The sequence below is a fragment of the Dendroctonus ponderosae genome, unplaced genomic scaffold, assembly GCF_020466585.1.
Source record: "Dendroctonus ponderosae isolate FM_Combo_2020 unplaced genomic scaffold, Dpon_F_20191213v2 Dpon_F_20191213_1, whole genome shotgun sequence".
NCBI classification, from domain to species: domain Eukaryota; kingdom Metazoa; phylum Arthropoda; class Insecta; order Coleoptera; family Curculionidae; genus Dendroctonus; species Dendroctonus ponderosae.
Window position 1 is genome coordinate 17180178 of NW_026017110.1, and position 22875 is coordinate 17203052.

The following is a 22875-nucleotide window of genomic DNA, read 5'->3' on the forward strand; positions in this document are numbered from 1 at the left end:
GTGATACAAAATTATCAAAACCATTGTAATATTTTGGGTCCATTATAGACCAGATAGTTTCCAATTGTTATGAAAATATTATAAGTGAATTAAATCATAATTTCCCATCTCGGCATGTCGCTTTTTTATTTTCTTGCTTTAAACAGTTGTCTTTTGCACTGCTGTACTAATAACTACAAACTAACTTGTAATTACAACACTAGTTGCGTAGTTACAAAGGACATATTTTCTCAACGAAAACATAATGATTTGTACCTTTATGAAATGGCGCATGATGTAATTGGTTGCTGTTTACACGGCCCCTTCACTTCTTTCCCTTGTTGCGCATCATTTATAAGATTCCATAAGTCGGAATAATCAGGATATGCGAGAGTTTGCAATTTTGAATGAACCAAATAATCGTTGATCTTCACCTCGAACGATCCTGCAATTAGATCGTTTCAATGTTAGTTTGATCTGCATGAGTTTATTTGATATTTACATCGACTACTGTTTGCGTTTGAACCCGCAAACTATTCTGTTCAGATGAAGAAGAATCAAACTTCTACATTTTCTAGAGATGGTTTAGTTTCGAGGTTTAAAACTATCAAAGTTTTCTTTGAAATGGAAATTTTCTTTCTTGCTAGTTGGGGTAAAGTAAAGTCGATGGCCGAAGAATGTTCGTTTACACATTTAGAACAATAAATTCAAGAAAATTTTAGACAATGTAAATTTTTGAATGAAAATTTTGTAGCAAAATGATTGAAGGCAAATTAAAATGAAAACAGCTGCAGATGATTCTTGGAGGCTTGAAATTTTGATTAACATCTGCGGGGAAGACGGTTTTAGCTGTTTTCTTATTTTTGCCTCTACCTTTTATGACGTTCGCCATTTATGATAAAACCAAATTAGTGAAAGTTCCTGAGAAGGGCTATCGAAAAGGTGAAAACGACTGTTTAACTATTCGAATCGCTTCGGAGATACCGGCTAGTTTACAAGGGGGTTTACTTTGAGGGCGCCGTAAAGTTACTAATCTTTATAATTCATTCGGTTTGAACCTACTTAATACCTAGTTAAACTATTGTAAATTTATCGATTAAATTTAAAGTCGAAACCTCATATAAGGTAATTATTTATTACGCAATCATCAGACGTTCTCGGTATAAAATAGTAACACTGATTTCACTCTTCCTTCAAAATAAAGCTTACATGATATTCACAACACATTCACACGAAAAAAGTACAAACACTACTGATAATAGAAACAGAATAAGTCAGACCTGATCGAAGTAGAAACCGATCGGCTTCAACGGTTTTAATTTTAAAGTTTGTAATTTATGTCAAAACATTGTTTAAACTGTTTGGCTGTAGAAAATTGGGTACCGCTAATAGTTACTAACATGTACCGCAGGTGAGAATCGGACTTTATTTTGGCTTCTAAATTTTTAAAAGAAAAAAAACTTGAGTTACTTGGAAAGTTGAAATTTTATTAAACAGTATTTTAGTCGACCAATCTATTTGATATGTTTGTGTTTTAGAGAAACTCTTCGCAATGGTTTATTGTCTTCGTTTGTCCATGTACCCTTTTAGTTGTTTAGTCTTGATAAAATATACAGGGTGGCCATTTTCTGAATATTTGTATGGGTAACTTCTACATTTTTAAAAATAGAGAATTCGTTAAATGGGCAAAATTGAGCAAAATTCGTTTGCCTATTTATTACCGTTTTCAAAATCTATGTATCCGACTTGTTCCTGAAAAGGCAAGAAATCAACACTTTTTTAATTATCATATAATTCGTAAACTGCTTAAATAAAAAACAAAGTTAAAATTGTCTTTGGTAGAACTTTTTGCGTTGAATTCAATAAACTAGCACTCGTTGTCATAGTCAACTTGATTTACGAGATAAAAAATAAACTTATCTTTTTTTAAATGGTAATCACAGTTGGCTGTGGGCCTTTTAAAATCCTTATTTTTTTCTGAATTTAACGATGTAACTGTTTGCATGTTTTCCTCCTTTTGTTGCCGTAAAACTTCAAAAGAAGATAAAAATGTGTAGTAGGCTATGAAAACAAGAACTATATTATACACACAAAGCACAAAACAAAAATGAAATAATTAACAGACACAATCATGATTACTGGGCTAATGAAAATAATCATCTAATTGAAAATAGGCGATTACAACGTGTTTTTTTTTGTGAATGTCTGGTGAGGCATTTTTAGTGGTAAAATTGTTGGTCCATTCTTTTATAATCACAATTTAAATATGGAAAAATATTTACACTTTTTACTAAATGAACAAGATATGTTGAATAGTTTTCCGTTAGCATCGTATCGAAAATTGACATATTTTCAACATGATAGTGCACCTTCACACAACACGAGTTGAATGTGAAGATGCCAAAACATGCCTGGACGTAAAAGGAAGTCAATTTGAACATTTAATTTAAACCATTCATTATTGTTTTGCGCTTTGTGTGATAATATAGTTCTTGTTTCCATAGCTTACTACACATTTTTTACCTTCTTCTGAAGTTTTACGGCAACAAAAGGAGAAAAACATACAAACAATTATATCGTTAAATTCAGAAAAAATAAGGATTTTAAAAGGCCCACAGCCAACTACGATTACCATTTAAAAAACCCTAAGTTTATTTTTTATCTCGTCAATCAAGTTAACTATGATAACGAGTGCTAGTTTATTGGATTCAACGCAAAAAGTTGTACTAAGGGCAGTTTTAACTGTTTTTCTAAGTTAAGCAGTTTACGTAATAAGTGGTAATTAAAAAAGTGTTGACTTCTTGTATTTTCAGGATATTTCTGGAACCAAGTCGGATACCTAAATTTTGAAAACGGTAATGAATAAGCAATCGAATTCTGCCCAATTTTCCCCATTTAACGGATTCTCTATCTTTAAAAATGTAGAAGTTACTCATACAAAGATTCAGAAAATGGCCACCCTGTATACAAAAAATCAATATAATACGTTAACCTGAACTAACAAAAGTTAGACAAAATTAAGGAGTCAAAATATCCTCAAAGTGGGTCTGAGAAACAAATCAAGTAAGTAGGTACATACTTATCTAAATGTGGCAAATGCGCGATATTTTTCGAACCACGTCAATGTGACATACAGCTTGAACAAAAGGGCGTCCTCCTGGTCAATTTCAACAAGTAAAAGTGACCGCATTTCCACATTAAATACCAGTACGAAAAGTTGTTAGAAAAAGGATTCTACATAAGGTGAGTTAGACATTGTTAACTTCGAATACAAAGCCCAGATAAGTTAGAAAATTACCCATTGATCAGTGAATCACCCTGTATAATTATTAACTGTTTCACCGCGTTTCATGCAAGTCGGGTTTACACACCAAGAATAAGGAATGCCTAGCGTTATAAGTTGCAGGAATAAAACATATGTTTTATTCTTGCAACAGTTCTACAACAGTATTCTTTACAATGCAACACATACATTGTTGCATTTATAAAGTGCAATAGCGCGTAGTATAAAGAATAAGAGCAACTAAACAGATGTAGGTATAAAGATAACTACTAACACAAATAGTGTACAATTCATACTAAAATATATTTGTATTATTCTATAATCACTCACCCAGCGTTCACAATTCTAACAAATATTCCAAAATTTATATTCACGTTTGAATGAAATGTCACACGAATGTCACTACGCTTGCGCCTAAAGAATAACGTCTAAAATTTAAAAAAATAAACTTTATTTAAAGGCTTTCTTGTGCCTTTAACCGTATGATTTATTCTTCATTCTTCCTCTATACACCCAAGATAAGTGCTTGAAATGAATATTCAATAGATGGCAAGAAATATACTCAAATAATCACGCTAATATAAGTAAACTTGTGTTAATGGAAAAACTAAAGCAGCCTAAGTTGTTAACTCCATTTACCTCTTCGCCCTTCTCGTCCTACTATTTCCACTGAGGGATGCTTTTCGGTTAAATGTGTCTTAAGTTCTTCGAACTTAATAAAGTAGCCACACTTATTGCTGAAACGACTGTTCACTTAAGCTAACGTCTACATGCAGGAAATATGGAGCCTTACCAGTATTCGACTTCTACAGTCACATTAGCCATAATTATTGGAAAAAAAATTGCACTAAAAAATTGGGTTAAATTTCCAATAAATAATACACATTCCTGTGCAAATTCCGTTCAATCTGTAGAAGTCCGGGTCTGGTACGTTTTATCTCTGTCTGGACCGCAAAAAACAGAGATAAATACAACTCTGTCCAAATAGATTTTCATACATTTTCCACAAACTTTGCTATACGTGGAGTCGTGACGGTAGCCACAGAATATCTTAGAATCTGACAGGTGGTCTGGTTATTTTTTTAAAGGAAATCTGTGCAATTCTTTTTGGTTTCTAGATGCAGTCTATGTTAGTTTCATTAGTTTTGATTCGTTTTTATTCCACAAGTTTCTAACGATACTTATTGACTAATGAGGTAAGTTATCTCCTTCTAATATGTTCATTAATTTCATTCCTTTAACGCCTCAGATTGTGTGCGGTGTTTGCTGGCAAATTAAATTACATATATTGTTTTTTATTTCCAGAATGGATTATGATTACTTGATCAAATTTCTCGCCCTGGGCGATTCAGGGGTAGGAAAAACCAGCTTCCTGTATCAGTACACTGATGGCACATTCAATTCCCGATTCATATCAACAGTTGGAATCGATTTTCGCGAAAAACGTTTGGTAAGGAGGTTTAGCAAAGTAGGAACAGCTTTAAACCTGTGTGATTCTATGCAGGCACAATCCGTGTCAACGCCGATTGTATTTACTGTTATAATCTACCTGTTTTGCATTCGGTGGAAATAACAATTTCCGAATTGCCGACTGAAATTAAATATTTTGATAAAATTTGTAGAGTACTTCTGCAAAGACCGCGATATTTTGGGCATAACAAAATAATAATAGCTGTTGGTTAGACTATTCTTGTTGCCAATACCTTAATTTACCCTCAAGTGATGCGTGAAAATCTGCCGAATTGAAAGTTTGGAGAATGAGTAAAAAGTGCTCAAAACCGCATTTTTGCAAAAACTCAACCAAAAAAAGTTGTTGATAAAGGGATGTTTTAATGAGGAATCGTCGGAAAATTAAAGTCGATTGCGGGGGTCCTTGAACAACGTCAAGTCAGCGCAAGGTTTAATATAAAATTATAGAATAGACCCCTGTTGTAAGTAGTCAAATTCAGAGCACAAATGCATTTGAACATATTTATTTCCAACTCCTTAATGCTACAAATGCAGATGAATACAAACTATTACAGGAGCAATTTATTAGGTTATCATAGATGAGGCGTTGAAACCAATGTTTAAACAAGGATACGACAATTTCTGGTTACAAAAACAGTTCCGAATTTTTCATCCATCCATCATTATGGGTTATTGCACAGAAGCTTTTAATTGCTTTTCTGTCTTCCTATTTAGTAGAATATGGATTTAGTGCCGTTATGAACATCGTGACAAAAAAATACACCATTGAAAATTGTAACTCGTGGGGATTTGCGGTTGATACTCACAAACATTGAGCAATCTGTGCATTAAGCCGGTCATAAATACACTGGTATCAGGTTGGCATAAGTGATTCATGTATTTTGTATTCTAAAAGAAGTTCTAATTTCAGTAAAACAGCATTAAATCAACTAACTTCTAGTACGAAAAAAAATTATTATGGCGGGTTGTTGGTGAAAGAAAATTGCCTGGCTAGATTCCGTCCATATTTTTCATAAAAAAATTCTCGACTTATGCAATAGTTTGTTTAACTGGTGAAATTTTAATCGTCTAGAAACAAACGCTAGTTGTGACAGGAAGTCTCTCTTAAAGGAATGACACATTTTTAATCACCCTCTATTATTCGATCCTCGGTAATCACTGTGTGAACTTTCGAATTAATTTGAAATAATTTTTGCAGATTTATCAATCGAAAGGCCGCAATTATCGAGTGCATCTCCAGCTGTGGGATACTGCAGGACAAGAAAGGTACACGTTTTATTTCAGCGTGAATTATAATTTTTAAGAAATGAATAGACTGATGAATTACTGAGGTAAAACTACCGAATTGATTTTATAACTTTCACCATTTTGTGTAAAACTCAATGGATATTTCTAAAATTTATTTTGATTTCAATTACGTAGACAATCAATCGACTTAAGCACTGATTTGTAGAGCAGATTTGCATGCTGCATCTTCTTTATGGGGAAATTGTGAAATTTTTATGTATTTTTTGCGATAATTAAATATGTAGAATTATTTTTGAAAATTTCCACTTACAGAACTTTAGACAGTGAACTAAACTATTTAATTGAAACCACACAATTAGGTAATAAATAGCAAGTCGATTACATTGTTTGCCTGCTTAGGTTCCGCAGCTTAACGACAGCATTTTATCGAGATGCTATGGGATTTTTACTTCTCTTTGATTTGACAAACGAGCGATCGTTTCTTGAGATACGTAACTGGATAGAACAACTCAGGGTATGAGTACCTATTCGGCAGTTTGTCGTGTTTTTGCTTCTTTTATTTTTTCGGCACCCAATTTCCTATAGCTTTACACACTATTATTTTTTGATTTAATCATCTGCTTGCTTATTCCACGTCGATATTACTTTGCCACGAAGCTGGTACATCATCAGAACAAAACCATTTACACCATTTTTATATTGCAATTTTGATTCATTACAGTATTCAATGTTTAACAATTTTATATTAATTATCCCACTTTCTGTTGAACAGGTTCATGCATATTGTGATACGCCAGACATAGTATTATGCGGAAACAAAGCCGATATAGAAGACCGTCGCGTGGTTTCCGAATGGAAAGCGAGAGAATTTGCTGAAATTAACGGGTGAGTAGTTGACGATAACTACATATTTAAATAAAATCCCAAATATATAGGATATTTGCAAACCTCTTACGGCATATCCTACGATTAGAATGGGACATTTTTCATACAAGCACGGCTCTGTAAATGTTTATTTTCGTTTAACCAGGTGCTAAACTGATTTATTAACTCAATGAGTTTCATATAAGCCATCACAAGGTGTGTAAATTTAGTGCGATGGTCTTGATTAATGGTATTTCATTGTGGTGCTATTTTATTTAGGCTTCCATACTTAGAAACATCGGCCGCAACAGGTCAGAATATTTCTCGAGCGATTGAGACGCTGCTGGAAAAAGTAATGTACCGAATGGAAACAGCAGTGGATATGGCGATGTTACCAAATCGTCGGGGTAATCCAGGGGATCACAGCCAAATCGACTTAAGCGCTCCCTCATCTGCTCAAAAATGCCTTTGTTAAACGAGATGGCCTATTACTACCTACTCAACCGCACAATGGTAAAACTGAATCGCATGCGGGCTATAATGTTCCCTTTATTCGACACTATTTTTATTCAATTCTTAAATGGGTTTGTAATTCCAGAACGGTAAATGAGTGAAAACCAAGTCTCATATACATATATTTATGGCAAAACATTCCACATTTTGCAAATCTTTGTTGCTTCTTTTAAAAACCTCTAAACCATTATCATTTCCTTTAGCGCCGTCTTTAAAGTTGTTGGACCTTCGTGCCACAGTATAAAGGGGTTGCAAGGGGATTATTTTTCAGGCTAGTTATATTGTATACATTATTGATTTAAATTTTCTACGACCTTCTAAATGGCAAATTATTAGTCTGAAAAATATATTTTTTAATAAGAAATTATTAAAAATAATTACTTATCTTTACTAAGTACATACCTATTGAATGAGATCTACTCAAAACTGTGAGTTTTGAGGATATAATTGCTGATTTTGGAGCGAAAAGTCCAGGCAAAAACTATAATTTATCTAAAACATGTATTGTTACTAAGAAATGTTTAATATTTTGCATATTTTTTAAATTTGAGGCTGTGGGCCGCTTTTGCATTGTCGGGGCCCCGGGCCAGTGCCACTGTAGGCCCATGCCTAAAGACGGCTCTGATTTCCTTTTGCGATAAAAATAATTTAATAAGGTCTATAATGTGATTCTACTGCGCCAGTACAATATAATACGTATATACCTGCAGATTTAAGTAAGATGTCTATACATTGCTTATTATTGAATATGTAATATTAATATTATATTGAGTATATCTACAAGCTAATGTGGCAGGGATTTGTTGGTCCTGAATAAAAAACTGTTGAAAATGAGCACATGAAAATCAATGTTAAGAAGGATGATTGCATTTTTGATTGGTAAGATACGGTGGAAAGTTTATGGTACATTCCTCAACGTGTGTCTGTAGGGCGTTTTTATTCTTCAGTGATAGCGTTTCAAATTCGAGAACTATTCTTTATGACAAGCTGATAGTGTTATTCAACTGTGAGAAAATAAACTTAAGGTGGTTATCCCTTCGTTTTTTTTTACGATTTAGGGTTGATTGCGTAGACAAAAAAATAGATCCTCAACCTATTCATGCCCATTATTTGAACCCAGTTTTACGTTGCTGTAGGTTTTCAGAATATACGTTTTATAGGGTGGAATTTAGTTACGTGTCTCCTTTCATGAAATGTTAATTTAGTTTCGGGTTGAAACATTCTGATCATTCGATTTGAAATTACTTAGCTTCATTAGAAACGTCGTTTTTTTTTCTAGCTCGGAAGCAGTTCAACTAAAGTATAGGGTGTCCCATTGAAAAAACTAGAAGTTTGTTGTGGTAAGAGTTTCTCGATCACTGGATTATAGTTTTATTTTTCGTCAAAAATTCCAGAGCATATCCAACATTACATTTATAAAAAGGCAGTTAAAAGGGCGGTACTTTATAATGATTATTGAATACCTATAGCACTAAATAAACTCATGAAAAATTAGTAATTTACTCAGCTCTGCGAAATGCATATATATTATGAAAAAAAAATTAAGAATAAAACGACAAGTCATAAGTCACACTTTATTAAACAAAAACAAACGTATCACACTAGAGTATTTTTAAGTATTAAACATTCTAAACATTTTTGGATATGGAAAGAACAGCGACGAATGTGCAGAAAGTCTAACATGTTCCATTGCTATATACGCACAATCTTTATAATCTAAACATTTATTTATACTTTTAACACTGTATATCGTGTCATAACGTAACATTATTGAAAATAGTTCTGAGATATGCATTTAAAACAATAGGTCTTGTACGACCTGTCTTGACAATAAACATTTAAGTTCTTGATGAAAGGTGGCAAAAAGTTTTAGGAGGAAACATTTAGGAAAGCGCAAATTAAAACGACAATTTTGTGAATAACGAATTAAAAACAAGGGAAAGTAACACTCAAATAGGTCCACAGCCAGTGTTAAGATTTTTTTCCAATTTGCAGATATCCGGCGAATGTAAATAATCTCAATCAAGCTTGTAACGTTCTGAATTGCTTAGCAAATACCAACATAAGCGTCTGATTAGGTATGTTAAAAATGCTTACTCTTGACAATAGTAATAAGGTATATGGATTAAATAAGCAAGTATAAAATATTGAGCAATAAAACTACAGGTGTGCAACCAACCACACCCTCCCACTAATAATTGGTAAAATCAACGGGTTTCCGATAAATATCTGGTTCAGGTCAAAGTTTAAAAGGTAACTTCATCAAACTACGGTTAATTAATAGCGCGTGCTTCTAAAGGCTGTACAATGTAGTCGTGTTGTGATTCACTTAAGCAAAAAGCTCAACAACTAATGGGTACTTAATGTTTATTCGTACGGCAAATGGTTTTTAGCTCCATCTACGGCACGTCTCCTATTGTAAACTACAAATATAAACTTTCCAAGCTTTTAGATGTTTGAAAAATAAGCATTTTTACCCTGAAAATTAGTTGCCAAGAGGATTTATGTACAGGGAGGCTCATAAGTTTTATTATTTAGAATATTTGTTTTGGCAACTTGTCCTTGTGCCCCACAACGGGTATATCGGCTGTTTCAAATCATTTTTTTTAAATTTAGTCGCTATTGACTGAAATATTTACACTTGTAAAATTAATAATAAATGGATATACGTGCGTGAACTGATTTTGAATTGAAGCTTTGTCTGCAGTTCAATCGGCTACGTATATACCCGTTATACAGTACCCAATAAAAGCAATAACGTGCAACTAGTACGTAATCTTAATACATCAGTAAATGTTAAATATATAATATAAATTTCACAAAATCAATACTGCTTGCTTTTCATATATATAGTTAAGAAAATTTTCAAAATAACCTACAATACTTTTTTCTTCTAATATAGTTAATAGACCCTGTATTCGAAAGGCTTTAAACGATATTTCTTCATGATTGTGTTATATTTTCTTTAGAGTGCGGATCATCAGGGTATCGAAAATGTATTATTATTTACAGTTGAGTTCTTTAGTCCACACTTTTAAGGTTCAATGCAAAAATATTTTTATGATCAGTCATGTATAAATTTTTCTTTAACTATAAATTCAAAATATAAACTATGCACTTAATAATTGCGCCATACGCTAGTTTGGTCAGTAATTTCATAAATTAACCAACCGGGGGGCGAACTTTGAACGGAAATTCTATCTTCAGTCAAATTTCAAATAATCTCTGAATCCAATGGTTTTGTACACGAATTATTGCACTTTGTTACTTTATGAAATTAATGTCACCAACAATGCTCTTCTATTTCGACAACATATATAGCATTTTAAGCTATTCGTGTGACCTATAAGAGTTCTGCAAGCAATTAGTGGTTGAGCCGAATTTGATTCGAAAGCTGCGATCAGAGGAAACGAAAGTCGGCCCAAATCCCAAATAGGTTTTAACATTTTATACAATCAACATTATAGCAATCACATGCATTGCGTATCCAATGCGACTACAGCCAAGCTTATTTCTGATTGCCTTGCACAACACGACAACTATAAAGAACCAAACGGTTAGGGGGCTGTTCTAAACTAGCTATATCTATTTACTTTTGTCATTTTGTTTTTAATCGATTTTTTTTTATATATATATATATGGTCGAAATGTTCGTAACACTTATAAACGTTTAGTTGTTGATTTACAACGTAATTTACGTAGATAAATTTCAGGGTTTCATTATATGTATGTGCGGGTTTAGGGTTTACTTTTGAATAAAATGTAAATTGGATAGGTTGTTTGTTATAAAGGATTGTCCCTAATTATAGTCAAAGTCAAGAAAATTTCAAGGATCTTCTAGTTTTTTCAATTTCAGGTCGTCAATCCTCAAAATTGACTAGTATCTTTTCAAAAAAACACAAACTAATAAGTGATTGGCTTAAACACATTAGAAGATCCTTCTTATACATTAGCCTATATTGACATATTCAACGTTTACAGTGTCCCAATTGAGTCCGTATAGAACAAATACTGACTCACATTGTTAATGCTTAAGGTTTTATTATTCGAGACATCATTTATATGTCTAAAATTACGTTAATGGCAAAACCAAAATTCCTAAAGCGATTTCTTTGGTCCACTAAATTATTAAATAAAAAATGTCTTTTATACACCGTAAAATCGGATAAATATTTGAGCTAAAAATGACTAGACAAATTCATTATCATACTCATTAATTTGGTTATAAATTCTAAGAGGATTAGAATAGTAGTGCAGTTAGAATATCACTATGCCTAAAATACGTTAAGTATTAAGAAGCTACATTGTAAACGTAGACTTAATAACAACGTCTACGAGCTGAATGTAACACTACCAATATAACACTAACAAGGATAAGAAATACTTTTGAAAATAATGTAAAATTATTTTTTTAACCAAAACAGTGACCGAACGAGTGGAAAACAGTGCTGATTAATGTTAAGTCAAAGTGATTGAAAGACCACAGTAAATTTTGTATGAGTTTTTCAAAATTTGTATAATTTTCTTATGATTTGCTGATATAATACAATTCCTTAAAACGTACACGTTGGTTTTAATTTGGTGCCAAACTGGGATCAATTTTTGCTGCCGAAGAATATGCTTGTGGCATGGCGAACAAACATTTAAAATAAAAAATTGATTAATTTTTTATTTTAAATTTTTTTTAATTAAAGTGTGGTTTAACGGTTAACAAAGCTAGAACGCAATAGATTTATGGAAATCAACTCAATGATCCTTTAAAATAATTTGATTTAATTTAAATCACAATATAAGCAGTGATTGTTTAATTTTAATCTCTAGTGATTTTGCACTTTCAAATCCACATAATGAGAAATCTGTTTTGGGTCAGTCGCATTTTTTCCGGGTCTCAAATATTGCGTTTGTTTATTCAACTTTAAATGACGTTTTTCAAGTTTGTTCTGAAAATGTAAATATTTAACTAGAAATTAATTTTGAAAATAAATAATTGCAGGTAAGATTGCCATAAGATGAAGTGAAGTGAGCATTTTAACAAGGTATATACAGGGTGGGTAAAAACGTGCATACAATATAAGTTATTGAGAGTTTTGTTTCTACAATTTCAAACACCCTGTAAGAATAGTGAGGAAGAGATATAATTTGGCACATTTTTACAGGAGATTCACTACTGGTTAGTAACAAAATACTTTATCCACAGCCCAATATTTAAAAATGCAGAATTCCCATCTCGCATCTTATTAATAGTTTTACTCTAAATCATCACGAAATTGCCCAAATCACTCCAGACCTAGGTATAATTTCATAACATTTCATATTGTAAAATTTTCTAAATAAATAACAAAACTTTTGTCCGGATGCCTTTATGACCGTAAAACGTTTAAAGCTGTTTTTATCAATATTACTACACTGAAGACACCCGCGACAATAACCAAAACCAATAAATATAACAAATTAATAATCTAACCGATAAGTTTGAATCACGCATTAACTACGTATACAATTCAATAAATATAACGCTCTACAAATACTACACCTACATAAATATCATATGTATATTATAAAAATTGAAACGGAAATTCTTTGGCTTTGTTCCCAGTACCAATTTTACTTCCGGTATTATATTGTCTAATTAATATCGAATCGTTTAAGTCTGGTCAACTGGTTTATTGTTAATATATTGACAGTCTTATTTACTAGCCCCTTGAACAAACTATATTCAATAGCAAATTGAAGAATATTGTTAGTGTTATTGCAAGAGTTACACTTTGAGTGGAATCTTTCATCAGCACTTGAACTATGTTTAAGATTTTGAGTTTTTTGGGACTAGAAAGTACACAATTAAATTTTTGAGTAGTTACAGGGTTTCTCAGATGCGTTTTTTACAATTTTTCTATTGTTTCACAATTAAGAACCATTTATATATTATTAATTATTATTGTATAAAAAAAAAACCAGCTACTTTTTTAAATTTAGGTTCTCCAATTTTTCTGGTTGCCTTCACAATCACATGTTCTGGCACAAGTTTAAATAATCTTCGTTTGTATAATTTAAGCGCCTGGGCATGATTATTAACTGATTTACATTTATTTGTGCTTCTATATCTCTTATAATTCCATTACATTTCCTACAAATTCTGACATTCTGAGAACGAAATTTCTAAAGAGATTTTAGCAAAAAAGTTCCAACAATTATTTCTTATGGTATAGCCGTTTTCGAAGTCCAAGCTCTAAAACTTTTTTTAAAATTTAATTTGCTTCAACTAATTCCGAGGTATGAAATAATGATGAATGTAAATGAAATATGGAAAAGTTAGAATATTCGATAACACTTTGAACGTTAAAGATTACTGATATAAGAAGAAAACAGAGAACCAAGTGCAACTAGTTCAAAGTTATTCTATTTAAAAATAAAATAGCAGATGTCCGTAGCGGGACCAATTCTGGAAACGGATATGTAAATTTAAAGATATGCTAGGTTTTATGATATGTCTTTCATTCTAATCGCTAAGTACTATGAATTTGTTGACCAAACTTAAAACGATTTTCGCTTCAAAGTTCAAGACAAAAACATTGAGAGATCCAATAAACAGATCTAATTACACATGATGAACGTGGTATCGTTTCGGGCAGTTATTACTCACTTTCAACGATCCCACAGTTCTGTTTGTTCATCATGTCTTGACACAATTTCAGATTGAGTGTCTCGTCTGAGAGCAGATGTGATTGGTAAATCGGTCTTAGTGAATGGGTGCTTTCACGATATGGTGAGGAGTCAAGTAGTGGTAGCCTGGCATTCCTGGCAGAGTAGCGGTCTCCATTGATATTCTATGAAATATAAGCAAATGCATCAATCTGTAGTTATCGGCAAGCACATTTTCTTATTGAGAAGTTACTTTTTCGCTAGGAAAAACAGGTAAAGGTTTTTCGGCAGTTAATATTGGAAGTGCCTGGAGTTCCAAGGAAATGCAGCTTGCTGGAAAAGGGGCGAGTTATGTTAAACACGTTGAAATTATACGCTACTAGAATCGTTCGTCTAAATGAAACAAACATATTAATTACTCTGACTATGCTTTCATATTCAGCAAGATATTGTTGCAATGGTTTAGTACAAAGTATATACAAGTTATCCTGTAAAACACTATTGTTCGAGCAGTAATAACAAAAATATTAAACATGTAGCTACATTTTTTTGTTGTTATTAAGGCTCGTACACATTCTAAGATTCCACCCCAAAGTCAAGTAAATAATTTAGAAATTGATATCATGCAATTCTGACCCAAATACTCCCTCAAGTAAATAGTAAATTGGTTGCCCCCAGGGAAAGAAAATGGATGGAAAGCTTACCAGGATAGATTCTTCTCCGGACCCGGACAGGTTGTTGGTTGAAAGGCAGCGGTCTGTTAGCAGGCATAGGATGTGACATATGGTGGTGGTAAGTGCGGTTGAAACACATACGTTCTCACTTTAGTTGGATTTGGTTTATAGGACTTTAACTAGGTTTAAAACAACAACACATTTAGATGGTTTTTGTTCGTCTTCGAAGGAACTAGGTCGGGATAATCTGAGAAATAGTGAAACGCTTTATAAATTATCATAAAATACATAAAACAATGTTTATACCTGTGTAGCGATAGCGTGACTGGGAATTGGCAGGATCTTTGGAAACCAGTTGCACAAACAGGACTATTCAATGGTTTTACATTACGGTTTCTTTAATGCAAACAAATCGGCCCTTTCATGAAACTTATAAATATATAAAAAAAACGCATAAAAGTGTGTTATGTGTACGTTGCACCATAATATGAGATCATCAACAAGTTCCTCTAAAATATCTGGTAACGAAATTATTTTTTACTTCCAAAATTTGATTCAATTACAGCAGCTGATTGCAGTTCGGTATACTTGCATAATGTAATACACATAACAAACTCCATTCAGCTGCTTTGTGTTACGTGGCCTTTCACAAAGGAAACATACATTCAAAGTGAAACTGATTTCGCGCCGCGTATTGCGGAAATTAGGATTACAATTATTTACTACAGTTTGCAAAAAATCAAATTGCAATAAATGAAATACATATGCATATTTCTTTTACACAATATATTAACGCTAATTCTAGACATAAAAAGTGGAACATATTCTAGCAATACATGTGTATCGTATAATTATGACGAATCTAAACAAAATTAAGCTAAACACTAAACTGATCTTTTAAATAGGTCAATAATATAAAGCCCATATTAGTTCAACACTATCTTATACAAATAGAAGCGATACCTACATTTAGGCGGTATGCTATACTAAAATCACTAAGTATAGAAAACCAGATATAAAATGAATATTGGTAATGATATACTGTAAATGAACTCACAAAGACCGTAAAAAATCTTTTAGTTAGAAAGTATGAAAACTGTTTAATAAAGAAGTAATTTAAATACCTAATAAGAAAAAAACGTTTAAGAAATGTGAAGTGATGTTGTACACATTCAACTGTATAATTGGTATAAGTCGATACGTTGCGTTCAAGACATTGAATATATTATCAAAATATCTACTACCACTACCGTGAAACAATTAGTATCAATTTGTACCCTGTACTCTTACTTATGCCTACGTGTTGTAGAATTAATGTTAACACATTTTCTATTTACAATAATTCGATCCCAAATTGCGATCAGTAAAACCGCACATGTTTAGACCAATAATACAGTTTTTATAACTGTGAGAAAAAAGAAATAATGTATCCCAATCATCTATACCATTCAATTTAGTTTACTAATTAATAAAACAATTTCGTAATTTCAAATGTGTAAATATATAATAAAAAGATGTGAGCTTGAATAATATTCAACTTAAATATAACGACAAAATTCCATCGTTCAAAACGATTTGTTACTTTATCAAAAGAGATAGACTTTCGAGGCCATTCCTTGAAACTAATGGGGTTTTCGGGTTTTTAGAACCCGAAAAACCCATTAGTTTCGATTTGTTACTTTGACAAAATAACGCTTGGTCCCTAAAAAAGATACAAGTAAATTATGTAAGCTGAATAACTGCGGATAGATGATGAAGGATACTTGTTTCAAACTGATGAAACGTTTTTGGCGCAACTAATAACTCTAAAATTATACTTAGTTATATGTAGTTAGACATGTTCTCMATTTCAGTAACATAGGTACTCAAAGACTTTATATTTTTGCATATTGTATAGCATATTACTAGACGCTTATCAATAATAAAATGTATSSAGTTTCTGCTGAATCTTAACTAACTGAATGCAATTCCAAAATTTACAAGCTTACATTCGATATGAGCTAAGCGAGATAATAAGATAATATAATAGTAATTTAAGAATACTTTATCAGTCCAAAAAWGTCTTTCTTTGGTATGATTTCGCGGAAAGTACAGACAATATACTAGTTAATATTAACTAGTACTTTCAACATTTATCGGATATTCTTAAAGATTGCGGCTTTTGTTTTTCGGGTTGATGTCCGGAGTTTTTTACGATTCTCCTAATTTCTAAAGAGTGATAGACTTCACTGTCTGGTTAAAGTAAAAACTATAGTAAATAACTAACGGGGACATGATAAGTAAAGCAAAGATGATTATGAAAAGGTGTTAACCTATCAGATCAGAGACGCCAATAATGTTATTATAATCTTAGATAAATAAGAGCTTCGAATTGCTTGCTCGCACGCAAGAGCTTACAACTTACTTTAGTAAAACTACCCCACACTAAAAATTTACCTAAAATGGCCCCAATGCATTATTCAATTAATCTTAGTCGCGCTTCTTATCAAAAATATAAAGTCAATGATACTGCCTCACGTGAAATAAATCCGGTGACGATCCACCCCATCTACTAATATGGATTATATTTGTTCTTCTCGCTCTTCAGTTTGCTGCCATCGCTGGAACGCCCATAGCTGGAGGATTTGTGAGGTCGGTGCACGCCAGTGGTTTGAACGGGCGTAGCGGTCGAACCCCCCGATGGTGCGCCCAACAGTTCCGATAAGCCCCCGAGGGCGCTCAAGCTTGTAAGAGCGTTTAGCGCGCCTGGTTTGGCTAATAATTGAGCAAGCGGGATGGCACTGGCAAGTGAGGAGGTGGCGGCGGTCGTGGATGTGGAATTGGAGCCGCTGGCGTTGGGGGAACCTTGGGATTCTAAGTTCGCCTTTTGGAGCTCGACGCTGCATGGATACAAAAGGGCATTAGGGTGGCCAGGTGGGAACAGGAACGTTTATGAAACCATCAAATCAAAGTAAAACGTCCGTTCAGTGAAATACATTTTGGGTTGGCAAGAACATAGCGTTATGTTTCTGTCGATACTCCTTTGGTAATGTTACAATTTTTTTCATTTGAGATTTGGTAATCGATACTTTTAGGTTCAGTAGAAATTAATTCCGTGTAATTTTCTCAGTTTTAACATTGAGTGCAAAAATAAGCATTTGCGACAGCTTTAATTTTTTATTTTCATAAAGGCAAGAAAACGGTTGAGGCTTATCACTGATATGTGAAGTGATGTTGATTGGTTAACAGACCGCCCCTGTCAGAAATGTAAAAACAATCCTTCTGGAAATTTCTCACTGAAAGATAACGAACTGGAGGACCTTCTGAAGTTGGAAGATATAAAGATGAAAGCCACACTTGAATCGAATCGTCATATAACTGTGCGAGAGACTGCAATTGAAAAACATTCACCTAACATAACGAATCACTGTTTGTGATACGCATTTCAAACATAAAGATATACACACATACACATGGACCCACACTACCAGAAGTCTAAGATCAATTGAATGGGTTGTTTTCGAAAACCATACAAGTCCTTTGTTAAGCTATAAATGGCATCCAGTTTGTTTTTCTGAAAATTTATTGCGACAAATAAATCCCAAACCTCCAGGTCTAAAACCTTTCTGTGCATACTTATTCTATTAAATAAGTGGTTTCACAGTTTATAGGTGTTTTATTCAATATTAAATAACGTTTTTGTTCTTCGAACTCACTGATTTAATTATCGACTATGCAATAATGAAACAAAATGTTGAAAAAGCGGAAGTGTTTCTAGGAGCCGAATGCGGAAATGACCACACAAAGCAAACATTACCCTTCCCATAGTTGGACAATTCAAACACCTACAAAATCAAAATACAAACTTAATTGAAGTGGAACAGGTACAGCAGAATTTAACAATTTTGGCCGGGAGTACAAGACAACTTTATAAGCTAAGCAAATAAGCCAAAGTCTTAGATATAAAAGAAAGAAAATTCAGAGAGAAGAATTGTTGGTGGAACGATGAGCTGCAAGTAATGACATTGCAAAAGCAAAGTTAAATAATAGATTGTTGAAAACGAAAGAACAGGAACACAAAAATAGAATATGCGGTAATAGAATCAAAAAACCAAAGCTGACAAAATACGATCAGTTTAATCGGCCTGAAATGCAGGGAAAAATGTAACCCGAATTTTATAACAAATAAACTATGAAGCAAAGTTAAATTAGAAAATTGTCGATATTTGCAAAAGAAATGGATACATTTGGGAGTTGGGGGAATAAACGGAAGTTATAACTATACCAACTATTTAAGAATTAAGTGTTGCAAGTGGTTTTGGTTGCGGTTTAGAACAAACAATCGTCAGTTGTTTTCAGATTGCAATTCGATAAACATGTCTTTAGGAATGTAGAATGGAAGGCAAAAAACTAACAAACTTCTCAAAGTTCTATTTCAATTTACGAGAAGGAAAAATTGTGCAACAAACTTGTTGGGAGCTAATAAGTAAAATGAAACTTACAATCAGTATATAAAATGTTTTGCAGGTTCCCACTGCATTTCATACATCACAAATCCAACCAATACCAGAATATTTTTGAAGATTCATACAAAAGACAGAACATAGATGAGTGAATTATTCCCAAATGTGAGAATTAGCTTTCTCGTGAATGAGGAGCCAATTCTCAAGGAGTTAAAATAAAATAGTTTTACTCAATTATATCGAAGGCATTAAAATGCATGCTGAAGATCTGATCAAGTAATTGTTGCTTTCACTGAATAACGGGTTTTTGTACAAGCTCATTTTTCTTTACACTAACTTTCAATAATGCCGAGAAGACTTAAATATTTAATTTTTTAACCAAATAAATATTCTTAGTATCAACACATCGAAATAGATTTGTAAGTACATTTGTTGATATTAAAACGATAACCTTTTTACTGGATTAATCAATTGGTGAAACCTTCAGCCGTGTGCAGTGTAAACAGGCAAGTGTAATTTTACTTTTCAATTATATTTTCTGAATCTTGGTGATACATTTATTTTGTCTGTATTTTTTGCATCTTCGGTTTTATTAATCAACTTTGAAGCCTATTACTTTACCTGGAATCCATTGTTTTTTCAAATTGAGTTGATCTGTATGAGCTTGATAGTTTTCATCCAATTCATAATCCACATTGAAAACAACAAATGGAAATTTTGCCTATTTTTACATTAATATTTTTCACTCTGCCTTGCTTGCTGTGTTGCATCCAGAAATATTCTACTTCATGAATAATTAGATTCACTTTTATAAAATGGTTATTATTATTCAATTCAGAGATTTAATCCTGGGTTTGTTGAAGAATTTAATTTTGTTTTCTTTATCATCAAATTCCTTTATTTCAAAGCGTATTGTTTTGAAACAAAAATCAATCAACTCAAAAATTTTTCCGAAAACTATATATAACGAATAAGCTGAAGTGACCTGGTATTATGTATGGTAGCCAGTAAGTATAAAAACTATTTTAAACTTTCATGAATAGCGTTCCATTTTCAACAGCCTAGATTCATTTTATTATCAATTGATCCATTCATTATTCATTGAATCTGTTATGAACMGCGAGTTTAATTCATAATTTAAAATGTTTTATCGTTGCTTAAAGCTCTGCCAGTATAWTTTGTAGCAAATGTATTATGCATCATTTTGCAAAATTKATTATAATGTGTATTAAATGCAATTTTATTTATTGTTTTCATAGTGTACTCGGTCAGGTCGCAATTTTTGTCGATTCGACCTGCTTTGTTTGAAAAGTTCACTGAAAACAAAATTGTTCTTCGGCTTCTGCTTGTATTTGATTTTATTAAAAACTAAACGAAAACATGATAATTAAATAGAAGTATCGAACAGAACACTATTGATAAAATCAGAAGACTGATTAAGACAATAAAGAGGTTCAAATACAGGTTGTTCGGATAAGGAATCACACAGGAAATGACTGAAAATTGTTTGTAAGTTTGACCGCAACTGGGTCGTAACGAGAAACGAAAACAAATACCTTTAGCGCTGTAAGATACATCCGCTATGTACTTTTATTTGCACATCTTGTGCATTGGACGACAAGCGAGAAAAACCTCTGTAGAACAGAAGTAATGAACATTGCAAATCTCAAGCAAACACAAAAAATTAAACAAAAATGAACCGCTAAGTACTATCACAACAGAAAGAAAAAGATCGGGATGAAATCATACTTTTTAATTCAATAGATTCACAATAATAAGAATGTAAAACTAATTAATTAAAATCTGTTATACGCCTCGTAAAAAAAGATGATGGTTGTGTGATTTTATGCGAAAATTAATTTAAAACTCCTTGATTACAATAGATTCATTATGTTTTCCGCCCACACCTGCAGCCAGCGTCTGATAAGTGGACTTGGAAACCAAATAAACAATTCTCCAACAACTACTTTAGATGTCATTTGCTTGTAACAAACTTCGTACTCAGACCGCAGTTTTATTCGAATCTTTACGGAATGCTAAAAATATGAGTACGTAGAAATACAAATGCTGAATATTTGTTCTAGTTTAATGAGTTTCAACAAAAACCGTTATTACAGTGTCTGACAATAAAAATATTGATTTTTGTTCAGTTAGTGACCTTTGTATTTAATGACTTCAATCTAATCAACTATCAATAATTTTCTCGTTGAACCAAAGTAGACCGAGTGATTCAGGATTTAGGACAAAATAATTAGCAAGAGGTTGGAAAGAGTAACGAGGAAATTACTTTCACAGGGAAAAAATCTGATGATAAAATTTCCATTTTTTCTCCATCATTATTTGAAAATGACCTGGCTCACTTTTGATGACCAACATCAACTTCCAGGCATTAGTTATATGGAAAAAAGTGCCTTTCTAGAAACATGTACTTACCTCATATTGATCAAATACTGAGCAAGTGCGACGGCGTCGTGGGTACCAGAAATGGTTATAGTTCGATCTGAAGAACCGCTTTCACGATCGTCGCAGTTGGAAATGCGAATCATTGCACCAGATATCTGTCGAATCTCAGCTATTTTGGTGCCCCCTTTACCAATGATGCAACCAATCAATTCATTCGGAACGGTCATTTCTGCGGTATGCTGATTTGAGTTTTGCTGGTTTCTCGAGCTGTTAGAGGTGCGCAGCTGAGATCCCGCCAATGCAGCCAGAGCTAAAAACAATATAATTCATTTGTAGGTAATAAAGCTGAAGTTTCAAGTGACTGTTTCCGGTGGTCCGACAGCGTTTCCATTGGTCAGATGTTTTTTACAAACGTACGATGCCAAGTTTCTGGCTGTCCCATGAATCCATTAAAGAACGGAGAAACATGTAGTACTAAAACAGTTCAACTTTGAACTTTAAGTCAGACATTAAAACAAAGGTATAATTGAGTAACAAAATTATTTTACTTTCTACAATTTTGGGAAGAATTCAAATGTTCAAAATGGTTTTACATTCTACAGGCGCAGACTTCTGATTTTTGCCAGCCTTTTGCATGCCGGCCAGGGTTTAAGTAAAATGCGCCCTCTTATTTAAAAATTCGCATCTGCCCAACGAAATTAAGTAGCAAATTGAAATTTTAACGATCTTGAGAAGACACTTGTCCCAAACGATCCTCAGAGTTTCCTTAAAATCGCCCAAAATCCTGAGTTTTGCCAGCTGAGTAAATGTAGAGTTTTTTTAAATGAAACAACTTCCCTTTAAAAATTCGCATTTTTCAAACTAAATTAACAAGCAAATTTAAATTTTCACCACCTTTAGAAGACACTTATCTTAAACGATATTGAAAGTTTTCCTAAAACCGCACAAAATCCAGAGTTCTGTCAGGTGAGTAAATAACGAGCATATTGAATATTTTAAACTGAAATGCACTCTCTTCTAAAAATGCACATCTTCCAAACTAAATTAAGTAGAAATAAGAAATTTTCACCATATTTAAGAGATACTTCACTCTAACGATGCTGAAAGTTTCCATAAAATCGGCCCAAATCCTGAGGTCTGTCAGCCGAGTAAATAACGAGCTCATAGTGAGTTTTTTTTAACTGAAATGCGCTCCCTTCTATAAAAATTCGCATATTTAAACTAAATTAAGCAACAATCTGAAATTTTCACCATCTTTAGAAGACACTTTATTCTAAATATGTTGAAAGTTTCATCAAAATAGTTCAAAATCCTGAGTCATGGCAGCTGAGCAAATGCCGTGCTCATAATGACGGATTTT

The 22875-nt window shown here is 32.8% G+C and overlaps 3 protein-coding genes across 12 annotated transcripts in view; 1 reads left to right on the forward strand and 2 right to left on the reverse strand.

Annotated features, from left to right (window-relative positions):
• Positions 1–109: 109 nt before the first annotated feature.
• On the reverse strand, positions 110–4169 carry LOC109533932 (migration and invasion enhancer 1). Of its 2 annotated transcripts, none has more exons than XM_048660909.1 (3): positions 4056–4169; positions 3902–3999; positions 110–424 (listed from the first exon to the last, which is right to left on the reverse strand). In XM_048660909.1, exons 1-3 carry the CDS (start codon positions 4085–4087, stop codon positions 258–260), a joined length of 297 nt encoding a protein of 98 aa, XP_048516866.1. In that variant the 5' UTR covers positions 4088–4169; the 3' UTR covers positions 110–257. The 2 variants fall into 2 exon arrangements, with proteins under 2 accessions (XP_048516866.1, XP_048516865.1); XM_048660908.1 differs by having other exon boundaries at positions 3902–4008; positions 4056–4150.
• A 116-nt stretch (positions 4170–4285) lies between these two features.
• On the forward strand, positions 4286–8389 carry LOC109533933 (ras-related protein Rab-27A). The gene is made up of 6 exons (XM_019899446.2): positions 4286–4458; positions 4568–4712; positions 5931–5998; positions 6380–6494; positions 6753–6865; positions 7124–8389. Exons 1-6 carry the CDS (start codon positions 4454–4456, stop codon positions 7317–7319), a joined length of 642 nt encoding a protein of 213 aa, XP_019755005.1. The 5' UTR covers positions 4286–4453; the 3' UTR covers positions 7320–8389.
• Positions 8390–8917: 528 nt separating this feature from the next.
• Positions 8918–22875, reverse strand: part of LOC109534913 (poly(rC)-binding protein 3) — a 169966-nt gene continuing 156008 nt past the window's right edge. For 7 of the 9 annotated variants that reach the window (XM_048660902.1, XM_048660904.1, XM_048660898.1 and 4 more), the window contains 2 exons: positions 21546–21825; positions 15442–17549 (listed from right to left, as the gene is read on the reverse strand). In XM_048660902.1, the coding sequence (XP_048516859.1) occupies positions 17222–17549; positions 21546–21825 (608 nt within the window). In that variant the 3' untranslated portion in view covers positions 15442–17221. Of the gene's footprint in view, positions 14182–15441; positions 17550–20728; positions 21149–21545; positions 21826–22875 lie in introns of those variants that run through there. The other 2 variants (XM_048660905.1, XM_048660906.1) reach the window with 2 other exon arrangements.